Source organism: Erythrolamprus reginae, chromosome 1 (genome assembly GCF_031021105.1).
Source record: "Erythrolamprus reginae isolate rEryReg1 chromosome 1, rEryReg1.hap1, whole genome shotgun sequence".
Classification (NCBI taxonomy): domain Eukaryota; kingdom Metazoa; phylum Chordata; class Lepidosauria; order Squamata; family Dipsadidae; genus Erythrolamprus; species Erythrolamprus reginae.
The window spans coordinates 159,410,425-159,427,707 of NC_091950.1; the positions used below are offsets into that span (position 1 = coordinate 159,410,425).

Here is a 17,283-nt window from a genome sequence, read left to right on the forward strand (position 1 = left end):
AATTCAGGAATCACCCCCTCAGAGAAAGGACAAAATATGTTTATAGAAGGGAAGGCTGATTAGAGGAATAGTTTATTGCATCAATGATGACTTCAGGAACCATATAAGGGAACTACATTTTTTTAAAAGTGCAGCACATTGTCAGCTGTATGATAAAAACAGCTTGCTGGGTCACATTTGGGGATTAGATTGAACAGCAGCCAACCCAAATCTACAAGGAAAGAGAATAAGCCAAGCAAAAAATAAAACCCACCTACATAAGTCCCTGGGAACTGTACTCACTTTTTTTGCATTCCTTCTTTGGAAATTGAACTTTCTCCCAGCGTCAAAGATACCTGACAGTTGCATTCTCCTACAGGGTTTCTGAAAAAGTACAACAAGGGAGACTCAGCCAAAAAAGAAAAAAAGTTGCTTTCTGTTAGATAGTACACAGAAGAGATCAATCCTTCACTATGCTGATTTCTTTCTGTTCCCCAGCCAAGCATCACAGTAGTAGATACTTACTTCATCATTGGCTAGAAAGAAACATTATTCCTCATTCCACCCACCCAAAACGTTTCTCCTTAAAATAAAGCCACAGGTGGAAATCAGAAGAGAATATATCGCTAAACGAGTAACTTGAAGAAAAGTAGCTGAAAGGCGGGGAGGGGAGGCTTGGAAGGGGAAAAAAGACGCTTTGCAACATCTACACACTTTCCAATCCTTGTCCCAGTCTCTGTTTATAAAAGACCAAGCTTTTAACTTTCCTCCCACCGAGGTATTAAAAGCAGGGTCTCCTTTCCCGGCTCCTTCTTTTCCCTCCCCCATCAAACAGTATAATCAACCCTCGTGGATTGTTTCAGCCTGTGCATGTTTATATGTAAAAAAAATAATAATAATAAAAGTGTCACCATATATGGTGCTGAGCCCTTATTCTTCCCTTTTGCAGAGGAATGCCGGAGATGCCTGCAGAAAATGACTCCCATTAAAGTCATTAAAATACTTTCCCCTCTTCCCATCCACCCCCCAGCACTATGTTACGCTTCACAGCAGATACATCTTCAAATGGTTCATCTCCCCAGATGTTAAAAAAAGGGAGGGGGGAACATAATTCAGATTGTGTAAACATTGCTACCACATCTTAAGCAGCTTGCAGTTTTATGAAAAAGGGCTTTTCTCTGACAACGGCTGAAGAAGAGGTAGACATTAGATTAGATGGATTTTCAAGATTTTGCTATCCCACAACTGGATCAAAATTGCTTAAGAGAAATCCTTGTTGTATTTTCAGGCTTGCTGTACTTCAACAATCTTGTTAAAATGAGAGAATGTGGAGTGAATGGAATGATTGTTTTTTATGGTTTCTGGGGCTTTTTAAAAGATTTTTTAATTAGTTAATTGGATCAAGATAGTGTATTGTTTTATTTATTTATTTGTTTGTTTGTTTATTTATTTATTTGATTTGATTTGATTTGATTTGTATGCCGCCCCTCTCTGCCGACTCGGGGCGGCTAACAACAGTAATAAAACAGTATATAACAATAATCCAATACTAAAAACAGTTTAATCATGGTTTGAATAAAGTGCAAGTGGCTTTATATATGCAGCACTGCAAATTGCTAATGACAGCTCAGAAACAGCAATATCTATCAGAAAAGACACCAAAATCAAGCCAAATAAACCACTTTATATCTTAGGCAATGTGGATCAATGAACCCTGTGTTTGAAAATACAGAAAAAAAACTGATTAACCTATCTACTAGGACAATTGTATATTACAAGTGAGGTAGTTGCGCTCGTAATGAAAATGTTCAGTGAGCATATTGCAAAAGAGGGACCATAAGATATTGATCGGTAAAATTCAGCAATTTTACAATCATACAAATTGCTGGCTATCAGATTCCATCAAGTACATGGTAAATATTGAGCAAAGTAGTAATATCGTGTGGGATGTGGAATAATCACATGGAAACCAGGGCTGGGTATAAAGGGTCACTTTATTAAACATATTATCAAAGACCTAAAGAGGTCGCTAAATGGGGCAGAATTCCTCACATCAACATACCGGTATTTGGGCAACTATGGGCATAACTCTTTGCCTGAGCAGTGCGAGGCTATAGTTAGCCTTCGCCCTACACCCAGCCTTGGCATGTGGGAAGGCTCACATCCCATGCCCTGGAACCGGAAATGGCGTATGTGAGCCCCAAGGGCACTCCCCCCCCCAACACCCTAGCCCGGTGTTGCCTATCACCTTCCAAAAGATGCTCAACAGGAGAATACGCAGTTGCTACTGATACCCATTTCCGCCGTTTTCTGCCACCCCAGTGACCAAAGGGAAATTAGCCAATTAAAATGTCCTCATGTCTATCTGCAAACCGGTACACCCCCCTAACCTGATCCCTTCCTCGTCCTCCACTGTGAAGTAGGTGAATGAACAGCTTCAACTTAAGTGCATTGCTTGCCGCATAAAATTCCTACCTGGCCCCCAATGGGCGACCAATTATTCACCTTGGATTGAGAGGAGGGTGGGCGGGTGTCCATTTATACCACCAGCAAAGGCAAGAGGGCATGGCCAGCATGTCTGCTCTTTTATAGGGCTTTTGGGACCGCCCTCTGCCTCCTCTGGCCCTGTGCAGAAGTGCAGAGGCCTTCTGTGTAATCTTGTGCTCTTGCACGAAACCACACCCTCTCTGCCAGAAGCAACATTGGGGGCCAGGTTCTTCCGGCCCTGACGCAAATGCTGGCAGGCTATGTTACCTGTAATGCGCGCAGCGCGCTGGGGTGCAGGGAAAAACCAAGCTCAGCCCAGAGTTTTCCACGCCAGCACGATGGAGCCGGTGCCCGGTGGGCTCTAAGCCTCGCCCGGCTTCTCCAGCTCTGTCGTTTCATGCTGTTTCCCCAGGTGTCCTTGAGGTCAGCGGGCCCCTGTGCCACGGGGGAGAGCATGCAAGCCTCTTGCCTCCACCGCCTCCTTTTCCACTGCCCTGCTGCCTGAGCCCGTTTACTCGCTTTTACTCTTGTCACTTTTACTCTTTCCCCCCCCTACCTTTAGCAAAAGCAACATTGGGTCTTCCACCAGCCCCCTGTAAACAGGCTCAGGCAGCAGGGCGGTGTAAAAGGAGGCAGTGGAGGCAAGAGACTTGCATGCCCCCCCCCCCACGGCACAGGGCCCCGCTGACCTCAAGGACGCCTGGGGAAGCAGCACGCAACGACAGAGCTGGTCAGGCAGCAGGGGGCCCCTGGCGTCAAGACCTGCGACGGCCAGCAAACTGCTGACACTAACCACCCGATCGCTGGAAGCAGTCTCAAAAGCCTCCTGAGAGGGTTTAAAGCAGGGCCTGGAAGATTGCCCCTACCCCTGCATTTTGAAAGGGAGAATCCAGCAGTCAAAAGAGATGAAAGCTGTTCATTGTGAGTGCTGAGACAATGGGAGGAGTTGTAAAACTTCAGAAAGATTGGTGGGGGGTTGGTAGAGGGTGGACGACGCTTCGGAGAGGGAGGATGAAAAGGCAGGAGGGGCTGGATAGTTTTGGGGGGGTTTTTTGCAATATTTTTTTTTCTAATTTTGTCATCCATTTTCTTTTAGTTAAATTCCCTCCTTAATGTTCCTTCAAAAAATATTTCTAACTTATTAACCAGTATGCCAAGGTGCTAAATTCAATTCCATTTATGCATTAATCCAAATCAGTATCACCTACTGCATATCTTATTATAATCAATACTTCTAACTTTATTAAAACAGATCAGCAATTCCTAAATTCATATATCTAAATAGAAAAATAGAAGTTAAAAAAGAGCAAACAAAACAATACTCCAAGCTTAATCAACCCTTCTCAAACTCCAATTTCTTCAATCTGAGCAGAACTTTGAACCAAACTCTTTTCTTTTTTCTTTTTTTGTATCCCCTTTTAATCCCCTTTTCCATTTTATTCTTTCTATTCTTCCTTCTAGGAGGGAAGGAATTTGTTAGAAAAATAAAGAGGTTATTGGATCAAACTTTGGACACTTGACAAGTTAGTTATGATGGTGGCCATGTCCCAGGGTTATGTGACATCTTTTGGAATGTTCAAGCAGCTGCAGGGATTCACTTAACGACTGTGGCAAGAAAGGTGGTAAAATGAAGCTCACTTAATAACCATCTTACTCAGGAGATAGAAGCATTGTCCTCATTGGTTCATTTACTGACCATTCAAAGTTGCAACAGCCATGAAAAAACTGACATGGCCCTTTTTAACACTTAGCACCTTCGCAGCAGCCCGGAGGATCAAAACTTTGCTGCCGTTTCATTTTTATGTCCGTTGCTGTGTGTCCTCAGGTCACATGACCCCGTTTTGTTTCTAACCAATCCACGCCCAGGCATGGAAGACCCGTTGTACCTACCTGAACGGTCTTCTCGATGCACTGGAAGGAGAGTCCAGCATGGGTTATTAACCAATCCTATTGGTAGAGACTGAGTAAAAAATTTACATAATTATTAGGCACCGCCCCCACACTGCTCCCATGAGCCCAGTTTTAAAAACGAAAAAACCATGTAAGAGGATAACCAAGTTTTATTGCCACAAACATAACTATAAACTCCCATCTCCGGCGACCCTTGAACTCAACATGCCGGGTGGGTTTGGACTCTCCTTCCAGTGCATCGAGAAGACCGTTCAGGTAGGTACAACGGGTCTTCTCCACTGCAGCTGGAAGGAGAGTCCAGCATGGGATATGCCAAAGTTTTAAGGCCCATGGGAGGGAGAAGGTCTTGAAAGGGACGTTGGAGATGCACAAACTTTCTGTAGTACACGTCTACCAAATGCAGCCTCCGCTGAAGCAAACGAATCCAACTTATAATGTTTAATAAACGTAGATGGTGCTGCCCAGGTAGCTGCTCTACAAATGTCATCGATAGAAGCCTGCGTGGACCAGGCTGCCGATGCGGCTGCACTCCTGGTCGAGTGGGCCGTTAGTCCTGCTGGAGCGGTGTGTCCACCCGCTCTATAGGCCTCCGTGATGCAATCCTTCAGCCAACGACTAATGGATTTGGCTGAGATTCCAAGTCCCATGTGATGTTGAGAGAAGGAGACAAACAGTTTCTCTGACTTCCTGAACGATTCAGTTCGCCTAATATATATTTTTAAGGCTCTTCTGACATCAACCTTATGCCAACGCAGTTCGGAAGGGTGAGTTCCATGTGTGCAAAAGTCCGGCAGGATCAACTCCTGCTTCCTATGAAACTGTGTATTCACCTTTGGAATAAAGGTGGGGTCCAAACGGAGCACCACTCTGTCAGGATGGAATATACACAAATCCGGCCTCACAGAAAGGGCTGAAAGCTCCGAAACTCTGCGTGCCGACGTGATCGCCACTAGAAAGGCCGTTTTTATGGAAAGGATCCTTAAGGGAATCGTCCTTAATGGCTCAAAAGGTGGTTTCGTGAGCGCTTGGAGAACTAATGTGAGGTCCCAAGATGGAAACCTCCTAACCGGAGGTGCGTGTTTGTTTGTAGCACCCCGAATGAAGTCTCTAACTAGTGGATGGTAGGCTAGAGAGCGAGCTTCTGATGTCTGGACCATGGTGGCAAGCGCCGCTACCTGTCTCCTCAGGGTGTTGGGGGCTAACCCCCGATCTATCCCTGACTGGAGGAATTCCAATACCGTAATTACGGAAGCATCTCTGGGATTCCTGCCTGCCTTGTCGCAAAATCTGCAGAAGGCCGCCCACGACGCTTGGTAAATCCGAGAAGTTGAAGGGCGCCTTGCGGCCTGTATTGTGTCAATGACCTTCTCCGGCAACTCCAGATGTCTCAGTCTGTGCCGCTCAAGTGCCATACGGTTAGTTGTAGCCATTGGGGATCCGGATGTTGCAGGGCCCCCTGGTTGAGGGAGATGACATGGTCCGGAATCCTCCATGGTGGTGATCTGGACATAGCTGTCAGGTCGGCGAACCACGGACGGCGTGGCCAATGTGGTGCTATCATCAGCACCTCCGCCCGCTCCCTCAGAATCTTCTCCACTACCCTTGGAATCAGGTTCACTGGAGGGAATGCGTAAAGCAGGCCGGCTGGCCATGGTGTCAGTAAGGCGTTGACCCCTTCTGCTCCCGGTTCCGGAAAGCGTGAGTAAAACCTCGGCGTCTGAGCGTTCTGCCGAGTAGCGAACAGGTCCACCGAGGGTTTCCCGAACCTGTGAGACATCTGCTGGAAAATTTCTGGATCCAACCTCCATTCTGATGGATCCAAGGTGGTCCTGCTGAGCCAGTCCGCCTGCGTGTTGATATCCCCCGCGATGTGTTCCGCAGACAGAGAGGCCAGGTGTGCCTCGGCCCAGTTGAACAGCCTGTTGGACTCCTCCATAAGGCGTTGCGACCTCGTACCCCCTTGGTGGTTCAGGTGGGCTCTGGTCGCCACGTTGTCTGTTAAAATCAAGACATGTCTGTTCAGTACGATCGGCATGAAAGTCCGAAGGGCTAAGTGAACCGCCCTGAGCTCGAGGAAATTGATGTTTATGGGGCTTAAGTCTGTAGGTGACCAGGTGCCCTGCGCCATGTGATGACCTATGTGTGCTCCCCAACCATAAAGACTTGTGTCTGTGGTAAGGATGACTTTGTCCTGCATGTGGAATGGTGATCCCTTGTGAATTGCCTGCGACTTCCACCAGTTTAGGGACTCCTTGACCTCCCGAGGTAATTTGACCTGCCGATGGGAGTGACTGACCTTTGTCCTCTGAGCTGGTAGTAAGAACCACTGCAAGGTCCGAATATGATGCCTGGCCCACAGAACGATTCCAATGACAGTAGCGATAGGGGAACCCTTCTGTGCTGGCTGAGGCTGGCGATAAGGCGCTGGATGTTCTCTAGCCTCTCTGGGGAGAGTGACACCGTATTGGTTTGGGTGTCTATAATGGCCCCCAGATGTTGAAGCCTGGTTCTGGGTGTCAGTTGGCTTTTTTCCATGTTTATGGTGAAGCCATGGTCTTCCAGTGTTTGTATGGTCTGAACCAAATCCTGCCTCGCCTGCACCTGGGACCTGGACAAAATAATGATGTCGTCCAGGTATGCCATCAACCTTATGGCGTGCCCTCGCAGGTGGGCCGTCAAAGCATCCAGAAGCTTGGTAAAAGTTCGTGGAGCGGAGGAAAGGCCAAATGGCATAGCTCTGTATTGGAAGTGCACTCCCTCGGAGCAGAAGCGCAGGTATTTGCGGTGCTCCGGGTGTATGGGCACATGAAGATACGCCTCTTTCAAGTCGATAGAAGTCAGGAGGTCGCGAGACCTGATTGAGGCCAGGATGGTCTGCAGGGAGTGCATATGAAATCTCCGGTATTTGATGAAGATGTTTAGTTGCTTGAGGTTGAGGATTAACCTGCAGCCTCCTGAGGTTTTGGGTACGATGAAGATCCTTGAATAGAAGCCTCTGCCCCTCTCCTGGGGCGGTACCGGTTCTATGGCCTGGATCTCTAGCAAGTGTGAAATTTCCTCTTGTAGTTGTAGTCTCTTCCGAGGGTCTCGGAGCGTTGGACAGTGTATAACTCGATTGGGGGGTCGCCCAACGAACTCCAGCCGTAGACCTCCCGACACTGTGGCGAGGACCCACTGATCGGAGGACGTGCTGCGCCAGGAGGCACTGAAGTGCTGCAGTTTCCCCCCGATCGGCAGCTGGCTGGGCAAGTCATTTGGACCGGCGGAAACCACGTTGGTTGCCCCCCCGAAAGGGCCGCCGGGATTGTTGGTATCCCCTGGGTCGGTCCTGGAACGACCCCCGGTCGCTTCTGAAAGTGTGCTGCGTGAATTGACCCTGGTTGAAGGGTCTTTGCTGCTGTGCCGTGTTTGCAGAGTTATCCCATCGTGGCGGTTGTCGCCTCGCATAAGGGGTGGACCTCCGATCCTGCCTTCTGCCCGACTTGGGAAGAACTTTCCTCTTGTCTTTGTCCTCCACGAGGACCTTGTTTAAGATATCGCCAAAGAGTGTCGCACCCTGGAAAGGGGCCGATGCCAACCGCAACTTGGACTTCAGGTCCGCTGGCCAGTTTCTCAACCACAGCAAGCGACGGACCGATAGGGCAGTGGCCATCCCCCTGCTGGAGAACTTGGCTGCGTGCAAGGTGGCGTCCGCGGAGAATTCAGCTGCCGCCTGCAGCTTACTCAGATCCTGGCGAAGCCTGCCCTCTTCCGGGCCCAAGCGAGATTGCATCTCCTGGAGCCACAGAAGGGATGCCCTGTTCAGGAAGGATGCCGCTGCTGCTGCCCTGAATCCCCAGCTAGCCATCTGGTGGATCTTCCGCAGCAGTGTCTCTGCCTTCCTCTCCTCTGGTTTCAGGTTTTCTCCTGTCTCCGAGGGAACCAGGGCGCTGGAGACCAAGGTTACAACTGGTTCATCAATTGGGGGGTACTCGAGCAATTTTTCAACCTCCTCATCGAAGGTATAAAATTTTCGCTCCAAATTGGACGGTCCCTGGGCCGCTGCCGGGTACTGCCAAGGCTTCTTGACCCCTTCTACGAAGATATGAGATGCTGGGAAATGGTCCGACTCGGGTTGGGGCTCCCTGAGGAGAGTAGCTGAAGTCTTGCCTGCCTCTTCAGTTGCTTTGGCCGCCCCAGGTAAGTTCATTACCTGCTTGGCCTTAAATAGCAGTGTTCGAAACAGAGTTGGCTTAAACAAGCCTGCAGGAGTTGGTTGCTCTGGGGGAGCCTCATCCTCAGATAAGTCATATTCCTTCTCACTATCCTCTCCCAATAGTGGTTCTTCAGAAAGGGACCCCAAACCCGAGGGGGGCGGTGCTGACCACACATTTCTTGGTGCTTGTGTTGGCACTGGGGCATACTGGTGGGCTCCAGTCGCTATGCCTTGCGAGTATACATTTGCAATTAAGTCCTGCAAATCCGGTGGCATGTCCTGCCAAGTACCCGCCTGTGTCCTCAGCCCTGCCGCTGTGGGCGTGAACGTGGCTGATGGCCCTTGTGTATCTCTCCTGGGGTGTCCCGATGACCCAGGCCTGGCCCATGAGGAGGCTGGAGAGGGGGCTACAGGTGGCATAGCAGTAAATGGCTGGTCTGGGGACCAGTCCCCTTCATGTCTAGCCCCAGATAGGCCAAGTGGTGACAAGGGAGTCATTGGGTCTGGTGTGAAGGCCTGCCTCTGAGTCAGAGGGACCGCTGCTGGAGAGCTATGCAAGGCCGCTTCCAATTTTTGCTCAAGGGCCTTGATGCGTTTTTCAGCCTCCTGGAGAGAAGAGGCTGAAGCAGGAGAATGCGAGGACTTGGACTTATCTTTAGCCTTCCCCTTAGGCTTGTCTTTTGGCCTGGTCGGGGATGCAGTCTTCTCGCTGCTAGGTTGGTCCTCCATTTTCAAGCTAGCTCCTTGCAGTCCAAAGGCTCCTCGGTAGCCAGAATAAAAAGCCTCGTCACCAAATTCAGCTTTAAAAATGGCGTCTCGCCTCGCAGAGGCTCTGCGCCTGCGCCCTGAGGTCCATGTCCTCTTCGCGCCAAGCAGCTGCCGGAAGTCCTTCCGGTTGGCGCCAATAGGGGAATCGCGCTCAAAGTGGCCCCAATATGGCGCTGCCCATGCCGCTCGCGGCTTCGCATGGCCGCTCCGGGCATCTGGCCGCTCTTCGCCGGGTCCCCGCCAAGCCTCAGCTGCTTTTTCGGCTTTTCGGCTGCTCCTTTGGCGTCTGCAGCGGCGGGGGGGGCTTCCCAGCCCCGTCGGGCGCTTTAGCGTCCCTAGCGGCGGCTCGCGGCGGCGGCGGCGATCTCCCCGGCCGCCGAACAGCTGATGAGCGCTGCTCCGTCCTCCCGGAGCCTTTCTTCCACGAGCGCTCCTGAGCCTCCCAGTGGGGGGGGCGGACCCCCCCACCTTTGGCTCACAGCCCTGGTCTGGCCACGGAGGCCAGGGACCCCAGGCTGGGTGCTCCTTTTCGGGGAAGTTCCCTCGGAGGGAAGCGACCCCTGAGGAGAGCGTTGGGGATTGCTGCCCGCGGAGGGTAGCAACCCCATCTGTCCTCCTTGTCTTCGTTTCCTGTAAGGAGACAAAAAGAAAAACATTAAACAGGTAAAAGACAGATTTAACATATAATTGCTCCTAGAGCAAAACTCAGTACGTCTCTACACTGTGACTGAGTTTTTAAAACTGGGCTCATGGGAGCAGTGTGGGGGCGGTGCCTAATAATTATGTAAATTTTTTACTCAGTCTCTACCAATAGGATTGGTTAATAACCCATGCTGGACTCTCCTTCCAGCTGCAGTGGAGAAATGTGCCGCTCAGACATTATACTTTTCTGCTCACACCGAAAAAAATTTAGAGGGAACACTGCCGGCCGGCCACCAAAAGCAGCTGGCCTTTCAATAGTGTCTATTTTTTTTTCATTTTAGCCATAAATAGCTAGAACCCTTAAGGATTGTAAGCTAGAGCCACCTGGTCCTACTGTCTTCCCAAGAGGGACGGATTTCATTTCTTATCATGCTTAAGTCCACAACTTTGAAAGTATGATCAATTTGAAACATAACCTGATTTCAATCCACACAACCCATCTGTATTTTATGTTTAGACCAGAAGCAGAGTGAAAGCCTCTTGCCCACACAATCTCATTTTTGCTCAAAATAAATATCAATATGAAAATAATAACTTCATTTCTTTATATCTGTCATTTATATACCCAAAGATCTCACACAAATATCTCTGGGTGGTTTACAGGACTGAAACACAGAAACTCACTGCACACAAACACCGAAGGATAAACAATAATCCCGTTTATCATAACTAGTAACAACAGTGGAATTAACAATTATTTGAATATTAATTTCAATGAAGAGAACACATTAACTGTGAGTAGTAAAATTTAAAGATTACTCTGAAGGCTGCAAAAACAGGCACCCTTATGCTGGAGTAAAGGCTATGAAATATAGTGGAGCACATTTAATAAAGTTCCATTCAGAGAGGGGGGAAAATGTGACCACCACCCCAATCTGAACATTTTGCTAATTAAATAAAAAAGGTAGCATAGGAAACCTTTTGTTTTATAGTATCCCAAGCCAAATAGCAATGTACATCAAATCAAATAAAAAATATTACCCAAATAAGGGAATATATCTCATTGCAGAGAACACAGTTTTGTAGCTGATTAGACTTGGTTGAAAGAATTTTTTAAAAAGTTAGTTAGAACATTTCATATTTTGAAAGCATAATTTTTAAAAGGAAATAGAAGGCATAATTTTTAAAAGGAAATAGAATATTTCATATTTTGAAAGCATAATTTTTAAAAGGAAATAGAAGGCATGATTTTTAAAAGGAAATAGAATATTTCATATTTTGAAAGCATAATTTTTAAAAGGATCTAAATTCAAACTCTAAAGATAACTGCAATGTAATATTATAAATGCTTGATAAGGCTCTTTGTAAGAACAAAATTCCTGAGTGGAAGTCTAATTAACACAACAAATGCATTGTTATATATTTGGCAGATGAGACCACAAACCATCCTACATTGCTTTCCCCTCTGTTCATTCACAAGTCCCTGCAGTTTTCTTGGCAAGGTTTTTCAGAAGTGGTTTGCCATGGCCCCCTTCCGCTGGCTGAAAGAAAGAACCTGGCCCAAAGCCACTCGATAGGCTTTGTGCCTAGGGATGTGCTAGAATTTATGGTGATCTGATTTTTAGCCTGATAACTTAGCCACAACACCATTACCAACCCCACAATAAAGTAAATACATAAGATGAAGGTAGTCTTAGCTCCTACTTTCTTTCAACTCCAACCCTTTCTGAACTGGTATAAATCCATGTGACTCTAAGCATTTATTTCTATAATGTACTTTATGTAAAATTATTTGATCTTTTTTGTAGGTCACTTTGGTATCTCTAGTATTATTATTAGTTGTCGTAATACTATTAAAGTAGCATTTATTAAAATATTTTCATGCACTTTTTTTGATGGGATTGTTGATCCAAAACTTCATGAAGGAGTCAGTGAGCTGAAGAGTTTGGAGATCAAAACTCTTAGCTGATACATGTGAGCAAATTTCTCAGGGGACCAGACTTGACTTAAACTTATTTTTCAAATGTTTTGCTCTGGAAACAACCTGGAGACATCTTCTGTTCATAACACAATTGTTCTGTATGGCAGCATCTTAGATGTTTCATTTGGTTTCAGCTGTTATGATGAGAGAATACATAGGAAGATAGCCACCATGTTACTTCCTGGTGGCAACAAAATCAGGATTTTGAAAACACCTTTTCTTAACAGGCATGGATTTTTGAGAATAGCATCTTATTTCATCCAATAAATGGAGTGATTATACTGATGTAGGAAGTTACACTAGAGCAATGATGGTGAACCTATGGCATGGGTGCCACAGGTTCGTGCTGCTGGCACATAAGTTGTTGCCCTAGCTCAGCTCCAACCTGCATGTGTGTGCCGGCCAGCTGATTTGTGGCTCACACAGAGGCTCTGGGAGATGTTTTTGGCTTCCAGAGAGCCTCCAGGGGGTGAGGGAGGTCATTTATACCATTCCCCGGCTCCTGGGAAGCCTTTGAAGCCTGGGAAGGGCAAAACACGAGCCTACCAGAAGTTGGGAAACAGGACGTTTCCAGCCTCCATAGAGTATCTGGAGGGTGGGAGAAACTGTTTTTGCCCTCCCCAGGCATTGAATTATGGGTGTGGGCACTCGCGCATGCATGATAGTGCATGACCACACTGTGTCAGCACCCATCACTGTACTAGAGTGAGGGGGTGGAGTGGGGAATCAGACTGATTGTACAAATAGCAGGATGCATGGAAATTTGACAAGTGCAATCACGCTATTAATGATTTTAGAAGATCAGCCATTCAATATGATGGAGGATCAGAATTCTGCCACCATTTGTATCTGATTTCCTCTGATTGCCAGATCTTATCTGGTAATCCCTAAAGAGTTCAGATCTCCAAACTCTTCAGCTCATTAAGTTAACTACTAAGAGCAGCAGGTCCTAACTAAATCAAAAGTGGATTCCTCCCAGGTCACCCAAACCAGTAGAGATCTGCTGGTGATGTCACGATGACATCACAGAACTGATTCAGTTGGTGCCAGTCTGTGCACGGCACCATCTGTTTTTTTATTTTTAAAGGTTTTTTTAAATGTACATATTTTTTCTTCTGAAGCCAAGTTTCCGGCACTGTGCATGTGGTCACCATCTTGTTTTTGGATTCCCCCGCCCTTTGGATTTTTCGGCACTGCGCACACAAGGCGCAACGACGCGGCACAGGAGGAAGCAAAGGAGCACCCCTGCTTTACATCCATGTTCCTTCAAACATTTGGTCCAACTATGTGTGTACCTTTCTTTCCTCTCTTACAATGTGCACTCATGGTCTCATCAGTGGTGAGAATGAGGGGATTTCTTCCACCACTTTCTTAACCAACTGCATATTTCCTGATCCAAGGTAGCCCACCACGAGAGCCAGGATAAACATCAGCCTCATTAAGAAGCCAAAAAGTTCAGCAAGAGTGCTGATGCCATATCTGCAGATCCAAATACTGCACACTGTTAATCTTTATATACAGTGTGAAGTATCTTCATTCTCAAGGGCACCCTGCAAGCTCCATAAAATAGAACAAAGGAGTGAGCACGATAGATGAGTAGCTAAACTCAGTAAGCCATCATCAACAGAGTTTGACTGTTTTTCAAAATGTCTACATGAGAGCTTATTTAACCTGGTCAACTCATTTTGCAGTTTTTGATTTTGAGTGCATTTGAAAAGCAAAGAGTAATTCAGACTCTTGGGTTTTTGTTTTGATTTAAGTTTGGTGATCAGTCTTTACAGTATTTGTTCACTGCCCATTTTTCCCCCTACATTCTCTCACGCCCTTTTTATTTATGGAGACTTCAAAGTGCACTTAAGAACATAAAAATACTCTCTACTGGTTGGCTGTTTAGCTTAAATATGTATTAACTCAGTCCAGGCTGTGGCACACAGTTGATGAAATCCATAGTATAACTTATAAAAGCCAGTTTTAATCCTCATAGTTGATTTGACATTTATTTTATTTTATTTTATTATTACTTACTTAACTTACTTACTTACTTACTTACTTATTAGATTTGTATGCTGCCCCTTTGTCCAATACACAATAATACACAATGAAGGTTATAGAGGATATAGTAGAAAAGAAATACGAGATATAGAAGAGACTATAGGACAGGGGATGGAAGGCACTCTAGTGCGCTTATGTACGCCCCTTACTGACCTCTTAGGAATCTGGAGAGGTCAACCGTGGATAGTCTAAGGGTGAAATGTTGGGGGTTAGGGGATGATACTACAGAGTCCGATAATGAGTTCCATGCTTCGACAACCCGATTACTAAAGTCATATTTTTTACAGTCAAGTTTGGAGCGGTTAATATTAAGGTTAATATTAAGTTTGTTACCATTTTGGCCTTTAACGCTTTAAGCCTGAAAACAAAAGAGGTTTTGCTGAGCAAGGGTATATGCATGAATTATGACTCCTGGCTATTCTTTTGTTCTTAATGCTACTGAGAATATCCATTTCAGATGCAAATGAGAACAGCCAGGGAAGGTGAGCTCTCCCCCCACCTAGCGTTTGTGTATGTATTTGGGGAGAAATCCCTCTTTTGTTTTTCTTTCACAAATGCTTTCACAAATCACAAATCAATTTTTAAATAAATCCAGTATAAATATATACTTCCCTTGACACACCTGAGTTGTATTTCATAATGGCCAACATGACAAGGTTCAATATTCCTTATAATCAAAGTAAAGATGTCTTCATTCTGTAGGAATTCATAGCCTGCTTCTGTTGTTAGTTCCTCTCCATCTTTGAACCAATGAACTGTGGGGAATGGATCTCCAGCAATAGCACAAGAAATAATGACGTTCTGCCCCACTACTGCACTCACTGACTGTGGTTTGCTAATAAACCATGGCTGAATACCATCCTGAGGTTCTGCAACACAAAGAATAAATGTTAAGACAGGAATAGAGAGAAAATCTAATAGAACTGGTGGAATCACTTGTGCTGAATTTCATTCACCTTTCGACAAACCATTATATGGATACAGTGGTACCTCAACTTATGAACTTAATTCTTTCCATGACCAAGTTCTTAAGTAGAAATGTTTGTAAGAAGAAGCAATTTTTCCCATAGGAATCAATGTAAAAGCAAATAATGTGTGCGATTGGGGAAACCACAGGGAGGGTGGAGGCCCTGTTTCCTCCCAGAAGATTCCTAGAGAGGCCCCAGGGAGGCTTCTCCCCACCTTTTCCGGCCCCGCTTCCTCCCAGGAGATTCCTGGAGAGACTTCTCGGAGGCTTCTCTCTGCCTTTTCCAGTTACAGTTTCGGAGGCTTGGGTTTGTAAGTAGAAAATGGTTCTTGAGAAGAGGCAAAAAAATCTTGAACACAATGTTCATAAGAAGAGGCGTTCTTAGGTGGAGGTACCACTGTATTTTGTTTTAGATGCATATTCTGAATTGAGAACTTCCTCACAATGTTCTAGTGCAGCAGCAGCTGAAGTAATCTTTGGCAATTCTAGATAGAGTAGAAGTACAGTAGTCAACATATACTGTACCCTCAGATACTTTCCTCAATGGCCATGCCTACCACAGCAGCCATTTCACGGGTGAAATGCTCTCGCTTTGATCATGTCTGTCAGACATCGGAGAGACGGTTGCGAAGAGAGCGTGAGGCTCCGCCCAGCTGCCACCATTTGGGTTCTTTTATCCTCTGCGTATGCACAGAACACTTTGCGCATATGCAGAGGGCAAAAGAATGGCGGCGCCCGGGCAAGTGGATGGAACCTCATGCTCCCTTCGCAACCGGCTCTCAGATGACCAACAGGCACAAGTGAACCGGGAGTATTTCACCCCCGAGCCATTTGTAAAAGTGGAAACACTTATAAAATGTTATGTTCTGAAATATGCAGGAAGTGATCATCTCACTTAAAATAGTTTTCTTTTACTTTTTTTTTGTTTCATCATAAATTAGTAGCTCACTCCTCAGAATACCAAATGTTTAAATTCAGGCTTTATCATAAGTCACTTGCTCAACACAGAGAAAACTTGCAGGTTATGTACATATCCATTTATCCCTTTTCCTCGGAAAGCTAACAATATCTCAAATAATTTCCATCCGAATAGTTAAGTGTTTGCTGTACCAAAATTTTCCATAATAGCTACAGCATGTCCAATGTGATTACAATCAGGTCAAAGAAGTGTGTGTGTGTGTGTGTGTGTGAGAAACAACCAAACAAGGTAATCTATAAATACAGAAGGAAAGATTTTGAAGGGGAAAAAATTCGAGTGAACACATTTTCTCTAAAGTAAAGAAATAGTAGCTCAGTCATTTCAAATGGGGTTGACTTTATAAAACGTTTCGCGGAGGATCTCATGTTTCTTTTGCTTCCAAAAAATCTGAAGTCTTTAAAACAAAAAGCAACAACCCAGATGGTACTTTGTGTACTTCTTTTTTTTAAAAAAAAAAAACTTGATCTGCTATGGACTGGAGAGAATGTTTAAGTAAATAAACTGAAGAAAGATAAATATAGTCCATGGTTGTTTTAAATACCTAGACAAATGAAAAATTGGAAAATGAAGGCTTGAAATGTCCAAATATATGTATATGTCTCTAGCATCCTAAAATTCTGGTGTGAAATTTACAATAATATATTATTAAATAAAATTGAAATTGTTTCACATATTCTAGAGTAAAGACAGCAAGAGATCTGAACTGAGTATTATTCCCTTGTATAGAACAATCTCAGGAGGAGATATTTGTGTCTGCGTTATCTTTGTAGCTGTTCATTTTGCTATTTTTATAGCCTTAGTAATAAATAAATCCAAAAGAATGCAAGTTTTCCAAAACCCTGAAGTAGCCTTGTTTAACCTAGTGCCCTCCAGATGCATTTAATTAGAATTCTATACCTGTAGGGGCTGAAGACTGACATCTATCTATCATATCTGAGGATAACAGGTAAGGGAAAAATTGTGCAAAATGCCATTAGCAAGCTCTGAACATTTACAAAACATATTTAATCATAACCTGTTTGCAGATTTTCTGATTGCCAAAATCTCTCTATTGGCCCTAATCAACTCCACACCAAAATACCTAAGTGCATATAAACATGTTAACCCTTTCTCGTCTACTGTGAATCTTGGGGTACGTTCCATAAACTATATCTTCATTGTTTCATTATTATTTCCTCCATCAATATTTTTTGCAAGGGTGTGGGGCAGCCAAAAGTAGAGAGACTGAGAAATGGGCTACAGAAGAAAAGGGGGCAGGGAGAGTGGGAAGAGTGCAAAGGAAGTGGCTTCATTCGCTTTGCTTTGGACCTCCACTCCCATGC

The 17,283-nt window shown here is 45.3% G+C and overlaps 1 protein-coding gene across 2 annotated transcripts in view; it reads right to left on the minus strand.

Annotated features, from left to right (window-relative positions):
- The window catches only part of MYLK (myosin light chain kinase), a 225,589-nt gene that overhangs the window by 102,487 nt on the left and 105,819 nt on the right, over nucleotides 1-17,283 (minus strand). For both annotated transcript variants that reach the window (XM_070730366.1, XM_070730359.1), the window contains exons 14-15: nucleotides 14,638-14,884; nucleotides 283-363 (exon numbers count right to left, since the gene is read on the minus strand). In XM_070730366.1, the coding sequence (XP_070586467.1) occupies nucleotides 283-363; nucleotides 14,638-14,884 (328 nt within the window). The remainder of the gene's footprint in view (nucleotides 1-282; nucleotides 364-14,637; nucleotides 14,885-17,283) is intronic.